We start from the raw sequence: 27,836 nt of genomic DNA on the forward strand, positions 1-27,836 counted from the left end.
ACCGGTGGGTGGGTTCAAAAGACCACAGGAGGGGAAAGCCTGGACCAACAACAACAGCACAGACACAACCGTGCCAGCTGAAAAACCACAGGAGACCTTGCACAAAGCAGCGAATCGGGGTATTGAAGACGGTATCTTAATTTTTCCCCCAGTAGATTTTGATCATCTACGAGTCATCAAGCACTTCTCTTCCCATCTTGGTGGAAAGAGGAGCTAGGAAAGCAAAGCGACCACGGTGCAGGAGCCAGCACCGCTTCTTGAAGGTCCAGCATCACCTCTACTGAGCCACGAGCAAAGCGTGGCAAAGGCAACAGGAGAGAGAAAGAGAGAAACAGCCACAAAAACCGGCTTCTACTTTCCGGGTATACAAAGTGCTCATGGCCTCTGTCAGCTCCTATTTTTCCTCTGCCCCTAAAGTAAATAGGATGCTCAGGCATTGACAAAAGACTATCAGCAGAAAGCAAGGTTAAAAAAGCAATAATTCAGTCAGTTAACTGCCATCATTGTTCCTTCCTATCTCTGCATTCTTGATAAACAAATTCATAACAAGATTTTACTGCTCCGTTCCCCGGAGCAGTCTATTAGTCTGTCGTTCAACATGCACTACCAGTCGAAGCCAAGCTCCCACAATACAATATCCCTTAAGATGATCTCCTTTGCATTTGCTATGATGTAATTATGCTAATTATCCAGCCAGCTTTAATATCCTCATATTTTCCAGGAGGTTTATGATCAAACCTGTTCCTTTAATTTACTTTCCCTGCCATCGGAGCCGGGGTGTTTTGATGCGCTCTGCCACACGTACGTCTCTCTGCGGGCTGTTACGGCTTGTCAAGGCCACGGGGAGCTTAGACATAACTTTGTCCCAGCTGACAAGAATTTTAAAAATTACTTCTCCTAACTAGCATTTAGCCAGTGTTTGATGGCTTCTCCCATCTATAACATTGCAACGATAATGCCCGTGCATTTCAAGGTTTCATCTTTTTATTTTTTTGCAGCGTAGTAAATTTCCCAGGAAACCTTCACATATTTACCCTTCCACTTGAAATGAAAGCCCTGCCCGTTAGATTAACATTTATCTGTGCAAAAAAACCCCAAACCAAAAACCAAACCAACCCCCAAAAAAACAACCCAGAAATTTTGGAGGCCAGATCCTTACAGCTAGTATAAAACCGATGCACATTATAAAACTGATGCAGCAACTAAGAAGCTGGCCTTTCGATGTCTGGAATGAATCGCTTTAAGTAATACATATGAAAAATAGCATTTGACAGAAAAATCTCATTATCTTCCCGACTGCCTGAAATACAGTGTGGTTCAAGCCCTACCAGAGCGGATGATAGAAAGTCCTTCTCGTTCAATGAGTATTAGCTTACTTAAGAATATTTTCTTTCATGTTTATAAAGTTTCAGTGCAAGTGCACTGCAGGATATGGGTTTCATTAGCTTTTTCATTTCAAGTTTTGCTGTGTGCTTTCTTTTTTTCAAAATAAAATAAAACCTGAATTTTCATGGCTTGGGGCTACCACGAATTTTTCTCCCCATTAAATGTGATTTAAATACCAAGAACAGTTGGCCATAATCATAATAAAATAACCAAACATGACCCAGATCCCTTTTAGAGAGGGATTTTTGGTGTGCATCATTTCCATAAATTCCTGGTGTGTGTGGTGGCCTTTAGTACTTCATAATTTGAAAGCATTTTCACAAACTATTTCCTGTTCACCCCCCCCCCCCCTTACTGTTTAGTTGAATTGCCTCATGTCATCACGTGAGAAAAATTATGTTCTTTGTAATATTTTATAGATTTATTCACGGGCTGGGAAGAGGTTTTGCGTCGCAAGCTCTGTGTCTCCCTGCAACAGCCCCAGTGCGGCTCTAGAGACATGGAAATGGTGCAGTGACTTCTGCAGAGCCTGGACCAGCACCAGAACTGCCCACAACTCGGTGCATGGATGGATGAAGGTCCATCACGCCTCTTTCGTTTTCCTCCTAGATACAGAAATACAGCTCCAGCAGACTCCACGCAAGCAGGTGGGAATGGGTTCACCAGCACGTTCCCTGCGTAAAGCTGCTTTTCGCCCATGCTGGATCTTATCTTCAAGTGACAATCCCCACCTAATCCCAGCAATTTCCCTACATCACAAATTCAAAGGGCAGAGGGTCAGTCCTCCACGCCAAAACGCAACCGCAAAGCTGCTCAGCCCAACATTGCAGCTCAGGACTTCAGAGAGGGGACGCTGCTTGGAGAAGACGTGGAAGATGACCCAATGATGCATGCGACAGAAGGAAGCACCTTGGCTCCTTCAGCTTGAACGAGAGGACCTGGCAGCTGAGCTCGGCGGTGGAGGCACCTCAGCAACGTGGCAGCAAGCCTCAACGCACCCTCCTCGCCTTTGCTTGGAATTGCCAAATTCTTACCTTGTAGCAACGGTTGCCAATGACCCACCAGAAAGACCTTCAAATGGGAGAACCTTCCTGACACGAAGGGTGTGAAAGAGAGCCTTAGACGTGGGGAGGCTTGGGGAAGGAAAAAAGATTAATCTCTTGGCTGAATCGGACATAGTCTTAGAGAAAAATGTGCGTAGACTCGAACGTAACACTCTTCCCTTGAGAGCTAAGCTGTGTCAGCCGTGAGGAGTCAGGTTTCCTCCGTCCTCCCACCACAGGCTAAGAAAGCAGATGAAGGAAACAGATGCCCTACCCACAACCAGGCACAGGGACAAAATGGATCTTAAAAGAGCCAAAGGGGAAACCCAGGCTGCTGGCTCCACCGCATATCCTAAAATAGTCAGAAACCGTAAGAGAGAGAGGGGAAAGCTGCTCCAAGGAGACCTCCCTTCCCTATCTCTGGCCTCTGGTTCTACAGGGGAAGAGGAGTTAGCAAGCAAGGAGACCTGTAGGACATCCCAGTTGTGAGGAACAGCGGTTTAGATTTGGAATAAACCAGGTGGGCAAACCTCTGGCTCCGGAGGTCAGGGATTGTCCCAGATGGATTTCGAGGACCTCAACAGTCTCTACCGGGCTGCGATATGAAGACTGCCTCCAAACTGCCTCACTGAGCAGAATCATCAGAGCATCACCCTGTCTTCTTCAGAGCTTCACAGAGAAATAGCAAAGCTCAGAAGATCAACTCCAGGAGAGTCCAGCCGTGCAATCTGAAACATTTCAGAAAGACCCTGAGCACAAACCTACTGAAAAGCAGAAGCATCAATGTTTCCCGGTCACATGGGAAATAAGCTGGCTGGGTTTATTTACATGGGGCTAACCCCACATCACATGCCTTTGAAATAATTTCAAAATAGATCTCCTACCTGGGGGGAAAAAAGCAAAACTCCACTCAATTCATCTCCTAGAGCGTTCAAGGACAAGCAGGAGGGGAGCTGCTGAGACAAGCAAATCCTGTTGTCTTTACACCAAACCCACAGGGAAATCGGGGCTGCCTGTCAGAGGAAAAGGTAATCTTTTTGATATAGCAAACTGTGGTTGACAGACCAGAAAGCTTTGCATGAATGCCTTTTAAAAGAGCCCAGAGCTTTAGGGCATGAATGTGAAATTTCTGTGTCTACCAGGACTGTACCAAGGCTACTGAAGCTGCCTGTATGAGCTACTCCAACCAGAAAAGATGGTGTTTGCTGACACTAACCTGGGGAGAGACAGGCTTTTGTTCCCAACCACCGAACGAGTCTTGCCACAGCACAAACGGTGACCAGGTTGTTGTGGGAAAGTCTGGCAGGAGAGTAAAGGGAGCGCGGCTCCATCTGGGAACACCTGAAGCGAAGCTTATATATGAAACCTCATGTGAAGAACAAAGACCATGTGCCCAAGAGCGACAGACACCATCTGACCATGGTGGTTGGCTGGGACGTCAACTGCAGAATCAAGTTTAGCGCAGTGGAAACCTTACCCATAGGAAGTCAAGGTTGTCTTGCTAGGGAGTCACAAGATGCGCTAACAAACTCCATTCTCACAATAATACATAATACCAATCAAGCGTGGCACCTACCTGAGACCACAAGGTCTTATGTGCGACCACTGTAGGATATCTTCAAAAAGTGTTTTTGCGGCCTTTTTCCAAGTTCTAGCTGTCCTAGGCTTTGTGAGACCTGGGGTTTTGGATAAACCATCTTCACAGGGAAAATGACACCTCTCAATGACGCGGCTCAAGAGATCGCTTCCCCAGGTTGTAAGATAACGAGGCTGAAGAGTTAAATAATAGCACAGCACAGACAAATTTTGGAAGACAAGACAGTCCTGTTGTTAGGAGGTAGGGAGGAGTGAAAACCATGAAGGGGTTTGGAAGTGGCCTGAATTCATACAACAGCTTTGAGGAAGAGAAATGCTCACATCCAAACAGGTTTTGTGCCGTATATAACAGCTGGAGGAACTTTAGAACTGACTGCCCACCCTATGTGGAGACAGTCAGATAATTTTCATGTTAGATGGGAAAGGAAAATTCAAAGCCAGAAATACGTGGTAGAAGACTTGTCAGAAAAATTTAATTTTTAAATAGCTGGAGACACATGAGGTGACAAACTCAAGGAGGTTGCTTGGCTGGAAAGATGACCAAGGGATCAACTTGTCTGCTTTTATCCCACAGTCCCATGTAATCAACACTTTTCCATGTAACCTTTCAACTCTGTCAGAAGTGCCTGGCTCCTTTTTTTTTTTTTTTTTTTTTTTTTTTTAAAATAAATCCAAAGCTAACAAAATTCCGTGACCTCTTATGTAGACGGGATGAAAACTATCACCTAACACTGTTCAACAAAGGCTTCTTTGGTATTTTAAGTTCCTTAAAGCATTGTAATCAACAAAGGTATTCCCCCCCCCCCCCTTTTTTTTTTTTTTTTTTTAAGAGCAGTAATTTTCAAAGGATTGAGTTATTCTCAATGCAACACTAAAGCCAAGACGCTAATTCACTTTTGTTCTTTCAAACTTCTTCACTCTTACAAGCACCAGGTTATATTTAAAACCCTGCTAGCCACAAAACAGCATGTGTCACTGGTCATTCTCACCCACCTTCTCTGTGAGGTGAGAAGTGCACAGATTGTTTACCAGATTGCTTTGAGAACATGCATTGAGTCGATGCCTAAGGTCAAACGAACTTTTCTTACATAAGGAATTGAGGTCAGTGAGGGTCCTCAGGCCTTATGCAAAGTAGTTTTACCCTTACAACGAGCAAGGGCAGCTTGTAGTAGTGTCACATCTGCAAATTCCAAGACTACTAAGATCAAAAATAGTCGGTCAACTGATGTACAACTAGTTTCATAAATATCAACACCTGCTTCTCATTATTTTGCCTCTTTGAAGAGGATACTTTCCTATTTCAGCTGGTCAGAAGGCCAACCCCATCTTGAGTTACAGTCTGGTCACAGTACCTCCACCACTGTCTCATTAAATAAGGACAAGAAAGCCACCCTGGTGGGTCTCACTGGGCTGAAACCAGACCAATTCCACAAGCCACAGGAAGGGGGACACAAAGCAAAAACACATCTCTGTAGTCACACAGAAGTCACTTCAAAGTTTCCATGACACAGAACTATGGGCTGACAACGGTGGTACCCTGTCAAAAAAATATTGTGGCTTAGTGAAATCAGCCTGAGGCTGGAAGGCAGGAAGATGTGGGTTTTAATACTGGCTCTGCTGCTGCATCATCAGGTAATGGCAACCAAGGAATTCCCCAGGAGTTTCAACTTATTTGAAAGCATGTAGGGTTGACACACATGAGAATACCTGAGAGCTCCAGCACAACAAGGGCATAAAATACTACCCACTGACTGCACTTATCTGCTTTCCATCTGTACATAGATACCGTTCATCGTACTCTGACTCTGCCTCCCTTGGCACTCCTCCACACAAACTTTTAACGGATCATTTTCCCTCTACTCCTCCATAGCTGGGGAGACTTGACGCCCGCGTTGAGAGAATCTGATGCCTCTGCTGTCTAAAACAACCCATGCAAGCACCTTTTAAGGAGATCTCCTATTTTATTTTTTTTTAACTTCTGAAATGATGATCATGTTACCTCTATCATATTCAATATCAATATTTCATCCCTTTTTAATTTTCACACTTAATTAGTTCTTTTCTGTGGGAAAGAGGCTCCAAGGGACTTGGCTTGTGATAGAGTTGACATTGCCTTGACCACCTGGATGACAAGAACACGAAACACAAAAAAGATCCCAGGACACTCAGTAAAAGGTCAGGTCTCCCCAATGCTAGCTAGAGCACAGGACATTTAAGAATTTCAGGAAGAGGTATAGCTCCTGTAACCCTCAAAAGGCACATCTTAAAAATGTTTTAGAATCAGGTCTATCACCACTGGGGAAAAGTCTCATAGCCAGAGCTCCATGGCTGCAAACACACCAGTATCAGCATCTGATACGTGAATTTTGGGTTGAACTGGAACCCCCACTTAAACATCCCATGACACGGGAAGAAGCCCACTAATTCCTCTCTGCTCCCCCGCTGTTTTAATCCAGCTACATGTTCTCTTAACTACACATCTTTCAATGGACGGGCCTAATATTAAAGAAACACAAACACATTTCAATACCTAGCTAACTCATTAAGCTGGCTTTTGACAGGGTCCTAGCAAATTGAGCCTACAAGCAGCCTCTGCAAGCAGACTGGAGTTCCTCAAACCAACATCTGGGCCACAGTCAAAAAGTCAGTTAATCCATCGCCATCTGCCTTTATTTTGTTAGCCACCCAGCTGGACATAACAGTCCCAACGTTAGCAATTAGTGTGGCTACTGCTGCCTACGGCACTAATTAACAGCACCTTAGTTCTTCTAAACATTCCCAGATCTTTTGACAGCACCAGACATGGGGAACTGGGGGAAGACAAAGGGAGAAGTATCTTTGCTTACCCCAGGTCAGAGATTCAACTTCCCAAAATCCTGCTCCCCCTCCCAATGTCATGAACAATCTTTCTTTCTGCTCATTTAAGCGTCTTAGCTCTCGGAGCACGCCTGGGGGAAGCAAAGAGATCCCCACAACTTTATCGTCGCCTTTTGGTTCCCTAACAAAGATGATGCTCGAGGATTTTGACTCCAAATAGCGTCCTCTCGTGTAAACCGGCCACAGCTCTAGGGACAGCAGGTAGGGCTCAGAGAGAAAACGCAAATTGCGGTCATTATCGTGTAATTATGGTATTACTATAGCAGCAGCAAAGCTTCGTGTTAGTCCCCCTTGATTTCAACTAGATGATCAGAAATAAGGCCCAAGAGGGTACGTGTGAATGCACACATGAGAAATGGGACTACTGAGCTTTAGCTTGTGCCTTTGGGATGGTACGAAGATCAGAACTGCTTTCCCACATGCACCAAGTTCATTTCTTAACTCACACTAAAATCAATAATTCAACTAATGGCTGACCTGTTTTCAAGCATCTTCACTGGAGACGGGAGACACCTTCGCCATACTGTTTGTCAGCCAAACAAAACAACACAAAAAACCCGGTGTGTTGACACAACGAAATAAAAATATAATACACATTTGCGATCAAGTGTTCTACACTTGAAATTAAGCCCCTTTGAGCTTAACTTCAACAGGCTTCGGTCCATCAGCCAGGCAAGTTTCAACCCAGTACTCTCAATCCAGACACAATTAAAATATTTAGACTATTACTTGCACACTAATTCCTTTCCTATCTCCCCTCCTTTTTTAAGTAGATAACTTTGAAGCTGTTTTTTCCTCCCCCCTCCGATTTCCTGCTATTGGCAAGTAAGAATTTTGGAAAAAAATTCTCCTCATTATTCTTCCTCAGGGCCTCAGAAGAGGATAGTGTTTTCTCCACATTTAACAAGCACAGCTGCTGTTCGTCATGCAAAAATCCACCAACTTCACATTTACACGTTTTTAGAACAACATCAGGAGACAAAGAAGTCTTGCAGAGCTTCTTTAAGTCAGACTCTCTGCTCAGTCCCTAAAAAAAAATAATAATCCCCCCTTCCCAAAAAACCCACAACAAAACACCTTCACTCCACAGCATGAGATGTACTATTTGCTGAGGAGCATCTGAACACTTCCAAGGATCGTCTGAGCATTCTCAATAAAGAAAATTCTCGTCTTCAGAATCAAAATTCATGTAAATATTACAGCAAACCTCTTTCCCACAGAGGTTTTGGGCTTTTTATTACTATTTATTTGCTTGTATTTTATTTTACTATTTATTTATTTGTAAGACAGCTTCGTCCTTGCAGTCAGGTAACAGTCTCTTCCACCCAGCGCCAGGCTGCAGGACAAGTTGTGTCAGTTCTTCAGTCTTGAGCTCAAGTTGCTTCTACACAGGGACTACACTGAGTCTTAGCTTTAACAAAGGAGATGCAAAACCAGATTTGTGCTCCCCTCAGCCCAATTTCCATTAAGCCTGCTCCTGTGCTCCAACAGCTCTTTCAGTGCTATAACAAAAGGAAAACTAGCTTTGAGATCTTTAACTAGCAGATACGTATCAAGAGCGTTCAGATAACTGGTAAGGGTGCTTTTCTGACTGCATAGCGCTGCTGAAGCTGAGCATCAGCTACTCTCTCATTTCTTTTCAGCTCCACCACTTTTCCTGTTCTACTAAACCTCAGTATTTCTCAGCCCTGGCTCTTTGCCCATTTTAATTTCATACGCTGCACAAACCTCAACGTCTGAGTATATTATGAAGATGTTTTCCCTCACATCAGTACTAACATCAGCGTTGCTAATAGCTGTGGTTTTTCCTGCCATTGGACTCTCAGAGTTCTGAAGCTGTAAAAGAAAAGATAGTGTACTTGTCTAGGAGATTATTGTTCCTAAATTAATGTTATCATTTCCAAGGCTTAACTACAAAAAGAGGAGAGAAGGTTTATGTTGGCATATGAATGTACACCTCCAGTGCTGTATACGCATCTCTTCTGCAAACCAGGATCCTGTTAGGTATGTCCAGTCTGGAGGTGGATGCTCTACAGAGCCTGCCTCAGTGCTCAATAGTTCTTCCATACTTCCGAGACTGCTTAGCTCCTCAGGTGCATGACAGTCTTTGTCCAAAAGACAGTTTCATTTATTGCCCACTACAAATCTAGTTATTTCCAGATCCTCTTCTACCAAAGTCAATGCTCTTTGCTATTCAGCAGATCACTTACAAAAAATACACGACAACTAATTCTGAAGCCCCTTCTCCACTCTCAGACGGCGGTCTGGGTAGTGAGCATCCAGTCAACCCTCAAGTGGACCCAGTTCAGCTTTTACCCACTGGCAGCAGAGACAAGCCCAACTCTTATCTGTACACGACTTGGCTCAGATCTGTAAGAAATTTTACTAGGACCCATACCTGAACTAACATCCCCTCTGATAGTACACAGTCCTCTATGCATGGTGTTACTCAGATTTCCTCCAGTTTACAAATCTCAGCACTGCCTGCCACTGTTTTGTGGCAAGATAAATTTGCTCTTCTTGGAGCTTCAATAGGCTCAAATCTTGCTCCTCTCCCGAGAAGCCTGCCTCTGCTGCCTACGGCTTTTTTGGTTTTTTTGTTGGTTTTTTTTTTGTTGGTTTTTTTTTGTTTGTTTGGGGTTTTTTTGTTGTTGTTTCTTAACCACAGGCTCCATCACTGATTCCACAGGAAAAAAAAAAAATACACCAACACCCAGCTGTAAAAGCCCTGGGGAATCCATTCTGAATAACCTCCACCCAAATCTCAACTGCTTAAGCACAACTTTTTCTCAGCTTCACTTTGTGAATTCTACAGATCAAGTCTTCAAGGACATGCAACACAAACAGAAGAGACGGGACTTCTGAAGTGTTTCTAAATTCATTATGCATTAGTTTTATTTCCAAGTAATTCAGGCATCTAGACAACTGAAGCTTACCTGTATACTATTCCCCATCCAACTGTTTTGTATCTCTGAAGAGTTCGGAGCGTATGGCAGAAAACCCTTGGGAGTCTGCAATTCCCTGGTCCACAGTATGGCTCTACAGCTTGAACTGCCTCTCCTCCAGCTTCCTTGTAAAATGGCTGCATGCTGAAGGCTCCAGCCTCCCTGCATAGTTACTCCTTGACCAAAGGTGACCAACCACCTAGACAACTCTTCTCAAAGATTAAATAAGAACTGATGGACAGCACCCATCTATTTATCCAAAGATATACAGCAACTGCTGGCAACCTAAGTTTAATAATCTTCTACACTTGGCACCGCAACAGCTGTTCTTGAAATTTTACTTCGATGAAAAGGCAAGTAAGAAAGACGTTAAAGCAAAGGTTTAAAATCAAACAGAATTTGCAGCCTCAGGTACACATTGCTCATCAGCTCGATTAATTCACGAGGCATAGGTCAATCTTCTACGATACCTTACTACAGCTTTAGATGAGCAAATAGCTAGATGCTGTTAACAGAAAAATCAAGAGCAACAGAAGCTTTGTTTCAACTTCCCCAGTTGCAAATTAAAAGCAAAAAACAGTAGGGCTGGAGCATCTATGCCCATTGCCATTTTGGATCCTATTCCAAAAGGAACAGGACAAGCAGCCGGGCTTTACTGAACCCATTCTGACTAGATCTTCTACATGGAGGAAAGGGATCAAGAGCATGGAGGTCTGACATCTTTACATATCCATTATTTGTCATTCATTTTTCTTCCGCCAACTAACTAGATTTAATCCTGATTACAGTTAATGAAACAACAGCTAATGTAACATCAAAGACTGTTCTCAGCTTTGAAGCCTTGATTCTAGTTTTTGTAGCCGTGACAGTCTAGTACTAGAAACTTACTCCACAAACTGTGCTTTCCCAAGAGAAGAAACAGCAACCTTAGAGATGTTTTTACCCGAGAGAGAGAGATGGAAAAGAGGACCAACATGACAGATGGTTATTTTTAAACTGCCTCCTTTAACACAGTTTATGATGGCTATTTATTAGCCAAGCTTAAGTGGTTAGAAAACAACACATTTCATTAATATTTTCTTAATAGTAATAAACTTTCAGAGCAGTTGCAACTTAATTCCCTGAGCAGGTCTTTTCAGAAGCACTTTCAGCAAGCATGCTACTCGCTGTAAGTGTAATTCTTCTAACAAAGACAGTACCTCACTGACTTTTAAGAGCTAGTATTAAAGCTTCAATGTCCCCAAAATTAGGTTATAGTCAAACTTGTTTTAGTAAAAAGAACACTGCTTCATACTCACGGAAAACACTGTGTGGGTGGAGTATAGTGAAATCCTGTATTTCACAATATTTTAACTCAAAACCCAGCTGCAGTAAAATTTCAGTTTGCAATGCTAAAAAAAAAAAAGCTGTAACCACAACGAAGCATGACAAGTTTGAAGGTTAAAACAAAACACAGTTCACTGTGCCAACAATTTAGAGCTGCAGATGATTATCAAACCCCCAAACTTCACACTCTCACACTTCAACATGAAAAGTCAAGTTGGACACATGAAAATAAAAAGCTTGGTAAAGTATGGTAGTTGTGATTTTTAGCCTTCACTGTGTAAATTAGCTTAAAGCTATTATTCCTAAACACCTAAGCTGACTACTTTGATAGCACCCAAGAACCTTTTAAGGCAGATAGTCATACTTATTTTATACATTTAAATCAGGCACCTCAGCCAACAGCCTAGGCTCTCTACCAGAGAGCAATTCAGACTTTACCTCTCCCTGCTGCTCATACAGGGAGTCTGAAGTTAAACTATTTACGCTGCTTCCCTGCAATCAGTCTCAAGGAAGTTAAGTTCTGATTAAGCACAACATCCTGAGTAAGAACCAGAAAACACCACAGCTCTCACCATGTTCTAGATTTGTGTAACAGCAACTGCAAGCCAAAGGACTCCATGCAAGACACTAAAGAAAACAGCAGAGAATTCCTGTTGCAGAGACCTTACCACCTAGATAGGAAACATGCACAAAAGGAAGAGGGAAATACGCAGAGATGATGCTCTACTATCAATTCTCACAGTTTAAAGGTGCAAGAGTCCAGGCTTCTGACATTGTTCTCAAAGCTTCAGCCCTGGAACATCTAAATGAAACTGGGTTTTTCTTGGGAGGGGGAAGGGTTCTGAAATGTCAGCTCAGTGCATCCAAGCTGCTAAAAGGCATCTCAAAAATAATTTTTAGGGTCAGGTATTTACATCAACTACCTAATTTTTGATTACTTAGCTTTGGCAGTACTATGAAAAATCAAGCTCAGACAGGGGTAGTGACAAGAGAGAGATCAGAACCCAGGCAGACAGAACCCCAGTCCAAACTTAAGGCAACAGTTACACTCATAGTTTTTCCAGCTTCACGATATAGGTAAGCAGCTGGCTACCTACACTTAAAAGTATCTCCAGTTACGAGTACTCCCTGCTTGGCAAGTATTTTATTTAACAAAACAGCCTCATCAAAGAAAATAAGTCACTTTTCATTTGTACTTTGGACATTGATACTTTGACTGGCAGAAGAGAAGAGGGATGAAGTCACATTCCTTACGTACCACAGGCATTCCACATTAAGATGGTTGAGAAGGCACTGGTCAGATTTTGAGGAAGAGCAGAACAGCAGTGGGGTAAGTCAGAAAGGCACTGGATTAAGAAACAGGAGTAGGTTAAAGTTACTCAAGAACTGCCAAAGGCATTTACATGAAATACAGGCAAGCAAACATTTTGAATGCAGATAAGCTCCCTTGTTCCACTAAGCGGTGGCTGAAACAGTAATGGCAGAATATTTTAGCGGTACTAACAGAAGTCAAAAAAAGTGACTTCTACACAGACTGAGATGGCCTTGCATGCAGACAGCACCACAGGTCCACAGATAACGCCTGCAGTGTCCTTGCACATGACTTGGAAGTCTGCACCAAAAAAGGGTACAGCCAAGGTTATTACAATGTTCAAGGCAAAGCAAGTAATATCAGCGTAACTGAAAGAACACATACAGAAATCCACAGTAAAGAGACTACAGAATTAGGTCACCCAACTGATTCAAGCTGCAACCTGCTCATAAATGCAATGGAATCTTTCACCCAGACAAGTCGCTCTTATCTAACTGTTTCACAGGTGAAAGTAAACATCTGAGCTAGTACGATGTAATTTGATCAAGCAGAAAAAAGCAACTGCTTTAATAAACTTGATCTGGAGTAGAAGTCTGTATCACTAAACACACACAGATCCAGAACCTCCACGACAGCTGTATAAGATGTGATTCTAACATCTAAACTATACCTTTCTAGCCACAATGTGCGGGGCACTTCTGCCATTTATTTGGGTGGGTAGAATGATTTCTAACCTTCCAGAGAAAATACATACAGCAATTAATAAAAAAACCCAACCACCATGAGAATTAAAACTTTTATTAGTGTATTCACATATTAGGCAAATGCAACACGCATGAAGCTTATTTCTTAGGTTCACAAGTTCTACCAATACATTAGTCTACTGGTAAAACTAGCACAAACTGGTAACTGCTTTGCCAATTTTTTTAAAAGGTGTCTGGCCCACTTTTTCAAGGCTTGATTTTTGGTATTGCTTCTATGCCCTAGTCATTATGGCATAAAAATATCCATCACTATCATCAATTCAGTCAACTGATTAAAAGCTGTAACACTGGCCACATTTTTGTTCTCAAAGCTAAATTATCACTAGCTGTACTTACAAAGTACAGTACTAGTGTAATGAATGAAACAATGGGAAAAACAGACAAAGGCAATCCCGCTACTGCCACAATAACAAAAGAATGACAGACAGCTAGATCACAAGATTGTTAGTAAGATGTATATTTTTCAAGTCAGAATAACCCTTCTATACAGTTTCCCAACCCTTCCCCAACCCAGACTTATTTGTAGAATATATTTCAGAATATTTTTAATATGGTGCAGCTGTAGTGTCCAAGGGTTCACAATAACATGCACTGTCACGAAGAACCTAGAAGTCCTCCTTCGCTGGTCATACCTCAGCAACCACTATCCTAGAGGTTTTGCAGAAGCAACTACTTTTAATAACAAGGCCCATTATGACATAATGAATGCGTATGATCTGGTATGTAAGTAAGCTATAGAAAGCCACTCAGATCAGAAATTTAAACTCCGTTACTGAAATATGTTAAGAAGCTGCATCTATTTAAAACCTATACGAAAGAGTCTAGTTTACCCTGGGAAACGATTTTTCAAGGTATTTGGCTCCAAAACCTAAAACCCATGATTTTTAGTGACATCTGTTTAATGAAAAAATACAGATGTAAGGGGTAAGCCAATAACCTTGTGTACTTAATCCAGTATCCAATGCTATAGTAAATTCTCATTCCATGAGAAAAACCACTAATTTCAATGATTCAAGGTACAAAAAAGTCCCAAATTACATCAGTGCCAGCAATACTGCTGCTAACAGATGCATCAACTCAGATGGGTAGGGAAAAGTAGACTCCTAGTGTGATGGATACTTGGAATTTATAGTATGAATTCATTTTAGGCCCCATTAAGCATATAAAGTGTCTTAAGATTTCACAGATGAATCTCAAGACATTTCTTTCCCTTCCAATGGAGGGATTTTCTTTTTCTTTAAGAAGGCAGCAAAAAGTTAAGCTTTTCTACAAGGAAAGTCTGCTTTTTATGTTTAGGACAACTCGAAAACCTGCTTATATAAAAAAATATAAAAGAATAAAGGAGTAGAGTCTTGGAATTTCATGAGAGATCTGCCCCAATCAAAAAAAACAAACAACTATTTATGGGAACTAAAATGTAGAACAGCACAATAACGTGATATTTGAGATCATGATACATTACCTGTACATATACTTAGCTATTCATGTTATTGATAAACCATTAGGACACTCAATTATATACCCAATAAAAACACCATTAAGAGTCTTTAGAACTGTCCCTTCTTCTTTCTGAAGAAGGCATTTCTATACACTAAATTTTCATCTAGTATCAGAGTATAGGAAACAGAATCCACAAGGTGCTTTAATTGATGAGACCTCAAGTGCTGTTTTTCTTTTTTTTTTTTTTTGTTTTTTTAAAAACCTTTTTGGATAGTAAACAGTTCATGGGGACCACACACAAATACTACGACAGACGAGCTGTTATACTAAGTCTGTTGATTGGACTCGATATTTAGCCCACTGGTAACGGAGGAAGGAGTTTACGACATGCTGGAGCAGCGTACTGAAGGGGAGCCCATCTGAGTCAATACTTTGTCCAACCATTGTAGAGGTCCATTCAGATGAAGTTCAATCCAGCAAGGAGTGCTTGTTACTGTTTGCCGCCTAGAAAATAAAGAATAACAGGAAAGTTAGAAAGCAGCTTTGGCTGCCATAAAGTTCTCCATCATACGATCAAATATGTTTCCATCCACAGAAAGGTAAAAAACTGCAACCATAACTATTACTAAGCTTTTTTCAGACAACCCTTGAAGGAAAAAAAACAAACAAACAAAAAAAACAACAAACCAAAGAAAACCCCAAACACCCCACATCTATAAGATACATCAATAATTACATGCTTATCTGCAGTACATCAAGAATATTTTGCTCTGGAGAATAAGATAAGAACTGCAGCATTTGCTTCAAGTGCCACATGAAGAGCCTTGCTTCTAAAAAGAAATTCAAAACTGAAGATTGTCCAACCAATGTGGTGTTCACATCACAGATAGCTGTGTGCAGCTCTATCTTAACCTTCAAAGGGTCTGCATGCATAACTGGGTTCGAATTTTGTAGACAATTACTGAGAAATATGGAATAGAAACACTTGGCTCTGCACTGTCAGCATGGTCAAACAGCACAATGCTATGGCGATCATAAGGTCTGGCTTTTTGGAGTAACTGACAAGGTAAACGTACAAGGAAACTGCTAGATGTTGTCAGAAACACTACGTCAAAACACAGTGTGTGGTTATAGTGCACTAACTGATGCTATCTCAAAGGAACACCAAACTTCGTCTCCGATTTCCTGTAATCTTATACTTCTACATGTGTTTTGTACCGTAACATCCTCACACAAACAATTTAAGTAAAAATTGTGTTTCCCTTCTCTTCTACATAAACTTGCCTGTAATTTTCCACAATAGAAGCCCTTAATTAAAGACCATGTAGAAAGCCTCAGTAAAGCTGAAGGAGTGACAACCATAAGAGCTTCATTCACTCTCCCATATATTCCTGTTTCAGAGACCTGTTTGTCAAAAATCTTCCTCCTCATCTCCAAAGTACAGAAATCAGTATTGGACATACTCTGCCTGAGAAATCCTGTTATTTCACTGTACCCACTCCAGGCATGGGAGTTTTCTCAAACTAGACTGGCAAGACTACTGTTGCTAAGCCAGTTTTTCCTAGTAATTCTAGCTATCCCAAAGTCAAAGCAAGGAGGCATTAAGATTCAAAGGCAGCAGATTAGTCAGGCAAACCCAGCCCCTTCATTTTTACTGTCAGCACTGCAACCCTTCGCTTTAAGGAAATCTGTTTATATAAACAGAGGAACTGAAAAGGCAGAAAGACTAAGCCACTGAGAGGATGGATTTCAAAAGCTGTCTGTGGTTTCACATTTTCTAGGAGAAGAAAGCAAATGGGGTCTCTGCTCTCTCAGCACTTTAAAAAACATTGTTATCTTAGCCCCGAATGCCTATGCCACAACAAAGTGATCCAATAGGAGAACAATCTAAACCACAGGAAACAATTCCATTTAGTCTCGAATCCTCTCCCAAAGAAGGAAGTTCATTATTCCACCGCTGTCAACTCCCCTACAATATGTTCCACAACACACTTCCTCAAAATTTTATAACTGGTTCTGTTCAACAACCCTGGCTTTGCACCACTGGCAAAAGCTGATAAAATAGTGACAGTCACTCAGCAGCCATCTCAAAGCTAAAACTCAGCCTCTTTTACCTATGGATTTCCAGCTCACATATCACTAGGTCTCTGTTGTAATTACCTCTACTTAACTTTCTTCAGAAGATGACCCTAGACAGGGATAGTTCCTGTGTTAATATGAACACTTGTCTGCTGATCTGAACTTCTACCACCATCCTCAATTCAAGCCAACGTGTAGCGAGCAAAAAGCTATAAACTATTTTGTCTACCAAGCTCATAAAATCTACCACCTTGCCATATCTGCACGTTTATGCACATATACCATATGCCTAAAATGTAAGTAATGCTTTGGCTTTGCCAAAACCTGTTCTATGAGAAACATTCTTGACATAATAATGAAGCATGGAAGTTTTAACAAGAATGATGGATTTTACAGTGCTTCCTGGTCTATTTTGACAATTTGGACTACATTAATTTAAATTCGTCTATTTTGACAATTTGGACTACATTCATTTAAATTCAAGGTTGTGTTTGCAGGAGCAACCTCTTCTTGCTTTAATCACAACTGCAGCATAACTTACAAGTTTTGTGCATCAATAATTTATTAGCATCATCTTAAACAGAGATGCAAAGAAACTAGTTCAGCATTATGTCAGTAATCAGTTTCTGTGCTGTTCTGGCAGCGTTTTCACTGCAGCTTTTTCAATCCTATGATCTCTGAAGGGTTTGTAGACTACTAACAACCAACATTCTCCTTCCTGAGAAGTAACTTTACCGAAAGCCTCCCCACTGTTTTAACCCAGCACTTACACTCCATTCACTTCAAGTTGTCTCCATATAATCTGACTGATTAAGCCTTTCTTCTGTTCCGATTTGAATGTTTTATTTAATTATGCGTAGAGTGTATACATACTCCTTTTGAGCCAAATCCAGCAGTTCTTTAAACTTGAGCCAGATTCTTTCTTGTGTACCTCTTGCTAACAAAGAGGTACCAATTTATTCCATTACTCAAATTTCTCATTTCATCTAATTAGGCTTTTACAAAATTGGCTTCATTTAGCTAAGAAGCCTCCCCCACGTACTGACACTGCTATTTACATGTATATATTTCAAGAGCAGATAAAAGAATCAAAACCCCAGGATTCACAGTGGAACATACATGCCATTATTCAACTTCAGAAATTATATGGATTTAAAAAAGCCATTATGTATTGCAATAGGATATTGATATGTCAGACTTCATTTTTTCAGTGGACAATTTCTAGAGAGGTTTAAGGGATTTGTTTAAAACCACATCCCTAGCTTTCCAAAACAATGAAATCTTTAATACTGCTCAGTTAAAAGTCAATTCCTTTCCTTCCCAAATTCCCATACTACATTGAAAACAGGCACTGTCCTCAACTATAGCTCTTAGTTTGCGCTAATAGAGAATACAATTGGAATCTATTCAAAAAGCAGATAAAAGACTTTTTTCCACTCAAAAATCTGTTTTTAGCAGTTTTACTACATAAACACTCAGTCATCTTACTCCTGCAAAGTTTTTCCCACTACAAGTTCCAAAATATTTGCCATCCCTTAAATGTGTGCTCTCCAGCTGTTTTATTCTGCAGAACACACTCCAAGTGATTCCAATTCTTTCCATTGGGTACTACCAACTGCATCCCGCAACACAACCTAACAAACTCATTATACTCCATATAGAACAGAACAGAGACCAAAATGACTGTGTGTCTAAACCAGCAAACAATCTCAGAGCACAATCTGTGAAACTTCCTAGATGTTGTCAGTGATTTCACCACAATAAGCAAGCAAGCAGGACTGAGCAAGGAAATGGAACTTTGACAACATTCCTTGCTCAACAGCTGACTTCAGTGCAATACCAAAATCAGTTTACTCCTCTTTATGACTTAGGACCTCCACAGCTGAGGGGGAGAAAGAGGAAAATATGTCCTCAACTTGCAGACAGCACATCTACAATAGCAGTAAGAAGCCTGTATGTATGGCTTTCAAGCCAGACAGAAATAGTGTATTAGTGAAAGAAGAAAAATTAAGTCTAAATTTAAAAGCAAAGGGTTTTTTTTCTTACCTGTATTCAGCTCCCCATCCTTTAACAAAACTCATTCTTATGGTACACATTCTAGTAAGCTGGTAAACTGCTTCAAACCCCTGATTCACAGATTGAGCCAGAAGAGCAGCAAATTCTTGGTTATTAAAGATTTTTAGATTGCATCCTATAAAGAAAAAAAAAGTCTAAAGGGTACAATCGATGAATACTTGTGTTTGCTACACAGAAGCCCAAAACTACGAAGGAACTGTCAAAAGGAAAGCAAAGGTCATCCAGTGAATACATTCACTGGATATTTTTATGTGAGACCTTTGGTAGGCTACTAACCTGGTGGAATTTTGCACACAGTTGCAGGATGCCAGCCATATCTTTGATTACAGTTGGGGCTCTGAACAAAAATCGCGCTATCGCTTAGGCACTCAGCAAAAACTTCTCCGCCAATGTAATAGAGACGTACTCCCCTTCCTGTAGCAAAATTCAAAGGAACTCTCGTTATGTTATGACCCAAGCAGATTAACAAACAAGGGAGTATTTTGTTTCAGAGAAGGCCGAGGTTTTTCTTTACAAGAGAAACAGAAATCAATTATCTACAGGACCACACTGCTGGGCTGACAGCTGTAGCAGGAGGAGAACACAATTAACTTGCATTTTTCTCCCACGACACACAGTATTTGAAGGAGGAACAGAAAAAGTTTTGGTCAAGAGCGAGACAGAATTTTCTAGCCATGTAATCCAAGTTAGGAAGCAGTGTTCATTACTAAATAACTTTTTCACTTAAAGAAATACCAAAATTGAAATAAAAAGATTAGATTCAGCAGAATTAAAACTTGTGCCAATATTAAAGTGTTGTATGTGAAGTGGCACAGGCCACTATGAAAAAAATGAAAACACAAGTATACCACGTTAACACTCTCCACTTACATGCATCCACACTATTTCACAACCCACTGCATACCCCTTCTCTGTAATACTTCGACAAAAACAACAGGACTTCCATTTAGCCCTATTACAAAAAACCCAAACTGTAAGAAATCCTATTGTTCACTTTCAAATTGTGATCTTGTGCTTTCTCTCTCCGAGTGGAAAAAAAATCTGTATGGGTTATTTCTATCAGAACTAAGATAAGTAATGTACAACTGATCTCCCAATGAAAACTATTTATAATTAACAGATCCTTTGAAGGCCATAGATTCTCTTCCCCTTTTTCTTTAAAAAATATTTTTCAAACGAAATGCGAGCTGCTCTGTAATAAAAAAGTGAGAGCTCCTTACATTTTTGCTTTTCCTCATCATTGACCATTTTGATCAGTCAGCATAGGCATAGCCTGGGTTTCTGCATTTCTAAAATTTTATTAGACAAGCACTTGGCACAGAGGAAGTCAGAAAGTTCTACTAAAGAGGTTGAACTTCTACTAAAAAAGTAAGAAAAAAGGAAAAAATCTCATGAATGCTGCTAAATAAAAGAATCCAGGAAAAAAAAAAAAAAAAGTAGTTTATTGAAGAACTTAAAGCCAAGATGCTGCATTGTGGGAAAACAACATTCTTCACTAACCATTACAAAGAAAATCTTAATCATGTCAAAACAGCGTGTTATCTCAAGGGCAGCTTTTCTCATTTCAGAAAAGAATTCAAGAAGTACTACCAATGTTCATTCTGTATTTTATAAATTAGAATCAACTAAGCGACATGTTAATATTTTGTAATTAAAGCTTAAACTTCAATTATAAACAACTCTGAATATAAATGCTACCCAGGGCAGAGTGGTCCAATGAGGAGAACCCTCACCCCTCGGGATGCTTTGGTGCATCGTCTTTTTCCAGAAGGCAGAGAACAGCATCGTAAGCAACAGAAATCAAGCTGAGTGGCTTCCTCCTGTGTCATTCTCAGCCTGACCGCTGCTGCCACCGACTCGGTGACTACTGATTGAGGAAAGGCAGCTCCTTTCAGCTCCAGCCATCACTATATCTCTTCCCAACTGCAACTGGCTGCTACATTTCTCCCTGATTTCAGAAGTGGTGACCTCTGTGTCTTTCCGCTTTTGCCCTTAGCAAGAGAGACCAAGCTCTCCTTGACAAGCCTGAAGAGAGAAGTTCAATGGCTGCTGCGCAAGGGTGAAAGGATCCCAACACACAGATCTGCCCATCCTACCCAGATCATTCCAGATAATTTCATGGCTAAAATGAAATTAAATAGTTAAAAGATCAGAGATATTTACCTATGTGTCGCCTTGTCATTTCCACTGTAGCATTTCTGTTTACATTGGAAAGCAAACCTAGACAAAATCGTTCTGAATTTGATGGATCTGTAAAGCCATCTACGGTCAGGGAAGGCTGTGATGCATGAAAGGTTTCTCCCACTCTTTGATTCAATTCATAATAAGCTATTGAACACCAAAACGCAGGCTCCGAGTAAGTAACTGGTTGCAAATCTAAAAAAAAAAAAAAAAAAAAAATTTTTTTAAAGATAAGCTTAACACAGAATTTGAGGCTGAAAAGAAATGTATGTGCCCTGCTATTCATCTCTTCCAGCAACAACAGCGGTGTTCTTCTCAAACTACTCAAATTATTGTGCTTGCTGTCATTTTTACCTACCCCGGTAAACAAAATGGAATTCAATATTCCACACAAGGGAAGGAGGAGGGGGAGAAGGGGTGATCTAATCTGACCATTGCTCATGTAGTTCAGTACTTGCATTTTGCTCAGCAAAATGGTTAAGCTAATGTTACTGTGAGTGCCAGATGTTGAGACATTTCTGTTACCTTTCTATAACTTGCAAACATTTTGGCAACATTAAAAAAAAGATTAAGCTATCAAAGACTGAATCACACAAAGGAAAAAAAATTAATATGAAAATGTTGTTCCTTTGTATTACACTAGATCTTATACTGTCTCTTTATCTAAAGGCAGCTCTTAGCTCCTTTTACTCTCTCTTACTAGAGCTCAGTTATCTTCCCTGTGCATCTTCAGCTTTTCCTGCGCTGCTTCCCCTTTTTACCTACCCTAATTACTTACTCAGCATTCTGAACAGCATTTTCCTGTCACATCATGTCACCATTTCTTAAACAAACCCAAGGGAACCTGATCTTCCTGAGGCATTTATACAGACACACAGCAGTGGCACCTGATCAAAGCAGGTGGGCAACTAATGCAGGAGCAACTATTATGTTGTGGTCACAGGTGGAACAGTACATGAGAAGAGCAGCAGAACACATACACAGGAGACAGCAAGTCTGGGCAGCACTATGGATAGGCTAATGTCCTTTAAACTATTTATTTTATAAAAGCTATTCCCTGCACACACACAACCACGTTATTCCTTCTCTTTGCTAGAAGCTCAACAGTTAGAGAAATAGAGTAGTTATTAACAAGTTATTAACCCAGCCCTATTATGTTTATCATCAGGAAGCCAACCTAATAGTCTCCTTCTAATACAGATCTTTTTAAAAGTACATTTTCATTTTTAACGTAATTATATATATAAAGAAGAGTCATCACACACACAGAAACAATTAAAAGTATTTCCAGCTTACCCAAGCTATGATTAACTGGGGAGAGAGTACTAGGAGACAGCTCTGCTGGAGATCCTGTTGAGGCAATACAGATTGTTTCAGAGCAAATGATTCTTGTTATTTCAGACGGGTAGGTATGACCACTATCTAGATATACTTTTACATTAAAATTCTTTAGAATAAGAAACCTCAGAAATCCTACAACCAGTTTTCCAGCATGTCACATGCTTATTCTGAATTAAGATTACATTTAATTTTCCAGACTCCTGGGAACCTACCCCTTCTTGTAAAGACTCAATTAACATCTTAGTTGTTCCATTTGACAAAGCTCTCACTTCACGCACACTCTGTGAACATAACTATTTGTGCACTTCTCCAGTGAGAAGGTAGTGACTTCTTCCAAGTTCAGTGGGAAAAAAGCTAAGAAAAAGTGGACAAGACAATCAAGATATTCCCTCTCTCTTCTCAAAGGAGAGGGTTTATCTCTAGAAAAGAACAAGCTGGATTTCCTCATTTGAGGAAATTATTCTTTCCTGGAAAGAGGAAGTAAAAAACTCAGAAAAACATGCAGTCTCCAACACAATTCGTGCACTAGTAGGCAAAATACAGAGAGGTTTTGCACAGAAACATTCCTACAAGGACTGATGTCAAACTTTTTTAATTAAGGTACCTATTGTCACATAGTGGGAAAATATTGCAGTTCTTACAGAAACTAGTACAGTTGATTCCAATTAACTGAAAAAGGTTGCTAACATTAGCTAACCAAACACACACTCAACTCTGCCAGCACACAGCAGGAGGTTCTTATCCAGCACATTAACTGTGCTTTGTCCAAGTCCAAGGCCAACCAGATTATCTAAAAACCCTTTCATACAAAGGCACAAATGCTTTATGTTTCTACTACTCTTTCAATAGAGCCTTCGATACAAGAATTAATTTGAAACACAGCAGAAGGGATAAGGTTGTCACAGTTCAGAGACAGGTTCTCAAAATGCAGCGTTTCTGTAACTTGTTTAGGCCAACAGACATTTTGCTTCAATGAACCTGTTTCCAGAAGGTAAAGTTAGAGGTAGGTTGAAACCAGTCAGCTATTAAAAAAATCTATTTTAAGGCTTTCTGATGAAGACTTAATTAGACCTGTATGCTTTTGTTATGAAACAACTGAAATGTACTTAATATAGCATGGAATGTTTTGAAAGCATTCCCCTAGCAAAAACCTATTTTGTTTGCAATTGACTGAAAGTGATATTTTAAACCGAAAACACCAGGTTGTACAGAGGGCCACTGCTGTCATCATTCAGGCTGAATTCAAGCTGCTATGCAGAGGGATCACAACTAGTAATCCCAAGTCTTCAGAGTAGTGAAAAAAATAAATTTTACCTGTATCCATGCTTTGGTTCAACTGCTGGTCACTCGTTTCTCCATCTTCACTGATGTATCCTGGAGGTGGTGTTTCTGTCAAAAAAACCCAAACATAAAATCCACCTATTGGTTCAGTGACAGGGGAAATTTCTAAGATGTAGGACTTGAGGGTTTTGTCCTCAAGTCTTCATGAGCTCCATGTGATAACTGAACATTGAATTAGAATTTCATTTTGCTGTCCCTTTTTCCTTCCAGTAGGACTTCAAACCCATTACTTGCCTTATTGTCTATGTAAAATGTATCATCTCTTGTATGCCAGTCAATTGCTCAAATATGTTATATAATTAACAGATAATCCTTGTTTGTTCCATTTAAGACAAGATACTTTCACTACAGTGAGTAACAATTTTGCAATTGTGATCAACAGCTTTCACATTTAGTAGAATTACAAATGAAAAAACCATCTGGTGACTTCTACCAAAAAAAAAAAAGTGAGCTGTCTTTATGTAGTATAACCATCAGATCAGATGCCCTCCCACGCTTTATAGGAGTTGCTAGATTTAAAGGTTATTTTTCAGTTCAGTCCCCAAATCCATTTTTCTTCAATACCCAACAGTTGACTTCACCCATTAATAGCTACATTACCTAACTAATTACACTGCATAAGCTCTATTATTATTATTACTTCCAAGCTCTATTAAAATGATCACCTATTCTTTTAACTAGCTTTCTTTAAAGATGGAGTTTCACAGACCAAAGTAAACTCAGTAACAAGTTTGAAGCATTCTGATATTAGAAACTGTGTCTAATTCCACAGAAATATCTTCAAAACCCAGGAGAGCATAGTTGTTCCTTTTTGCCATTCAAAACGTACTTTGTAATCCAGATAATGAGTTAACCAACTGCCTTTCAGGAAATAATTTTCTTTGAACTGGGCAAGTGTCTTTTCCTATATATTAAAGGCAAAACCTGGATTTCTTTAGTGAAAGTGTTTGAAGCGAACTATCTCTACTATCACCTTAGAATTGTCTCCAAGACATATGAGGGATTAAACACATTTAATTACATTATTACCAAACAGCAGAAATTTAAAGATAAAGCCTTTTGCTTAAGAATTAAAATTAGATTATATAAATATCATGCCTGAGATTTACAGCAATATAGTACGATCAGAAGGAAGTCAGCAAGAGGAAACTAGATTAAGTCAGTTGATTAAATAAAAATGAACCAAAAGGACTGTATATTTGGTTCATTCTGTAGAACTAGTGTGCTAAATATCAATGTGACAAAATTCAAATGAGAATTTAAAGGGACAACTAAGGGAAACCTTTACTAGCAAAAAGTATGATAAAAATCATACTTGTTTTGAACATTTTTACAGAATTCATTGTGATGAAGCGGACTCCACCCATCTCCAAATCATTCATGGTAGTTAAGCCCACAGCCATGGTAAAAGGTCAATAACCATTTCCAATCCAACCCACGCCTCCTATTTCCAGTTGCTAATCTAGGCTCTTTGGCACAGATTATTTTCCGCATCTAGTCCCTGTCTGAACAGAGAAGATTTCCTCCACCGAGTACTATTAATACTGGTTTAGGGTCAGAGGTTGAACACCACCACAGCTGGAAATAAAAGCTCAAGAGCGGCATTACAAATTTTTATCAGAGCTTGAATACTGCCAGAAGTTTGGACAATGCAGCTCAGCGCATCCACAACTTGAAAAGGAACATACAGCCCCAAAGGCCATCCTGCACCTTCACGAATGCCACCTTCCCAGCTGTAAGTGAAAACAACCTCTCCATAGACCAAGTACTGACACAGTATCGTGGTGCAAAACTACCACAGCTGTTACTCTGGCCTACCGCTAAAGGAAACGGTTCTCTGAAGTAGGCTGTCAAGACACACAAGACCTACCAGAACCTAGCTAAGTATTCAAGATTAAGTTAGCAAGGCCCAATAAAGTAAGATACCATGATATGACTTCAACGGGAGAGTGTCAGTGACAAAGAGAAGGCGGCAAGGTATGGTTAGCAGCATATACATTTGAATATCATGTGAATACCCACAGTCACCTTGAACAGACTTCCTGCAAAAAACTACCTAGAGTTGCTTCAGCTCATTTCCATAGCACTAGATTTTCAAATGGTGGCTTTCCAGTAAGTTGTTTACAAATGCTATCAAAAGCCCTCAGATTGAGTCAAAAAAGTATACGTAAATTAAGATCGCAATACCAACTTCTAGCACTTTAAATTGCTCTTTAAAGATCTGCTGTCCATAGGAGGAAACAAATCTGGCACAAATTAAACAGATGAGATCAAAGTAATTTAAAATTTTTTGGTGCCATTTCAATTCTTGGATACATTTAAAGAAAACACAAGCAACATCTTGTTTAAGACATGAGGATACAATTTGTACATTGCACATATATGAGTTTTAAGGCAGTCATCTCATTCTTCAAGAGAGTCCAGATCTGGATTTACAGCTTGTTCCTAACATAGCTGCTAAACATTTATGAGAAAACTTCAGCTTTGCTTGGTTTTAAACTCCAGGCAACTTCCTGAAGAGATAGGAAACAGGAAGTTGGGGCAGGAAACAAAGGTCACTGATTTTGTGTTTCAATAAGGGTACAGGCTTTTGGGTGCACTGTAGCAGATTAGTCTTGGTTACTTGTTTTGGGGTGGGGAAGAGGCAGAGGGGGAGGAGGAATTTTTAAGAGTTCAATATTGTTAGGTTGTTCTTCCATACTAAGACAACAAAACTGTACACACACAACAGTAACAAATACACAAAGCAGACCTTGATCGATTGCAAACTACAGATCAAAACACTTTTTAAGTCACTGGTTTGCAACTTAAAAGATTTCTCCATATACTACACATGTCAAGATTGAGCAGCCGTTTACTACTCAATCTCCTATACACAGCATTTGGCAACCCCTATAGGTAAAACAGGCTTAAAGCATAAAGTGAAAGTCTACTTTGTACTCATTAGCATTCTGAATCTTAAATAAGCTATTGAAACCAAGTAAGCTATTGCAAAACCACAGCAATGTGGTTTCACACAGGCTCATGTTCTGCAAACAACAGCGTTCAGGTATTTCCACTGGAATTAATACATAAAATCAACTAGATTTAGTTTAATGGTGCACCTTTCAATTAATTTGATCACTTAGGAGGATGAAATTACCATCCCTGTTCCAGCGGCACAATGTTAAGTATACTGTTTGCGGTAGGAGTTAAAAAATACCTGGTATGTAATTGCTCTGTGGTTCAATTCCAGCTGGAAAGTTAGTGTTTTCAGGAATGGAATGAGTATAGTCATCGAGAGGTGGAAGCTCCGTTAAAATCTCAGTGTGCCGCGGCACTAGTACGGGAGGCAAGACTGGAAAAGCAAAATTCAAAGCATTAGTAATACCCTCAAAATACATACTTCTGTGAGCTAAAAGGAAACAAAAAAATATCTAAAACATATAACAATTTCTTAATATGTTTTGAAGTTTTCTCTCAATACTGCTAATACTGCATTTGTACTGCTAGTTAACAGAAGAATCAGATTCCCAAGGTGCCTCTAGAGAAGACTATTCCACATTAGCAAAGGTAAGTCATCTCTATTTTCCTTTTCAGTCCGTACCATACTTAGCCAGCTGGAAACTGCTAGCAGTACTGAAGTACATTTGTAAAGATTTTTCAGTATCTTTACTACTAAGAACTTCCAGGGGATGGCATTCTCAAAAGCTGTCTCGTAAGAGAGAGTCTTGTACTTCTGGCAAGAGAAAGCATCATCTTTCTCTTTTTTTTTAATTTAAAACATTATACTGAACAAGTACATACAGATGTTGCTATAGAAAGTCAGAAGCAGTCTTCCTACCTGGTGTCTCCACTCTCTGGTAGTGGTAAGGGTTTACACATACTTCATCCTTTTTAAGATTAAAAGCATATTCACAGTTTTCGATTGCTTTAAGTTCATGGTGACTGTGGAGGTCTGGCCAGCGCCACAAACGACAGTAAATAACATGCGGTAATCCTTTACGATGAGATACCTGTAGACGGCCATCGAGAGATCTATATGGGAAAGATGTTGAGAAGTATTTACAGACTGCATGCTGTCTCTTAATCACTCAAGCAACAGTGTACACACATCGGATGGGTAGTTTATTTATTCTCAGAATTCAGT

At 40.0% G+C, this 27,836-nt stretch overlaps 1 protein-coding gene across 7 annotated transcripts in view; it reads right to left on the bottom strand.

Moving 5' to 3' along the window:
- Positions 1–13,267: 13,267 nt before the first annotated feature.
- Positions 13,268–27,836, bottom strand: part of SMAD2 (SMAD family member 2) — a 52,633-nt gene continuing 38,064 nt past the window's right edge. For all 7 annotated transcript variants that reach the window (XM_049796088.1, XM_049796091.1, XM_049796087.1 and 4 more), the window contains 8 exons: positions 27,531–27,724; positions 26,910–27,044; positions 23,681–23,755; positions 22,322–22,375; positions 21,008–21,220; positions 19,121–19,258; positions 18,815–18,959; positions 13,268–15,193 (listed from right to left, as the gene is read on the bottom strand). In XM_049796088.1, the coding sequence (XP_049652045.1) occupies positions 15,070–15,193; positions 18,815–18,959; positions 19,121–19,258; positions 21,008–21,220; positions 22,322–22,375; positions 23,681–23,755; positions 26,910–27,044; positions 27,531–27,724 (1,078 nt within the window). In that variant the 3' untranslated portion in view covers positions 13,268–15,069. The remainder of the gene's footprint in view (positions 15,194–18,814; positions 18,960–19,120; positions 19,259–21,007; positions 21,221–22,321; positions 22,376–23,680; positions 23,756–26,909; positions 27,045–27,530; positions 27,725–27,836) is intronic.

This window comes from Accipiter gentilis, chromosome Z, assembly GCF_929443795.1.
Source record: "Accipiter gentilis chromosome Z, bAccGen1.1, whole genome shotgun sequence".
Classification (NCBI taxonomy): domain Eukaryota; kingdom Metazoa; phylum Chordata; class Aves; order Accipitriformes; family Accipitridae; genus Astur; species Astur gentilis.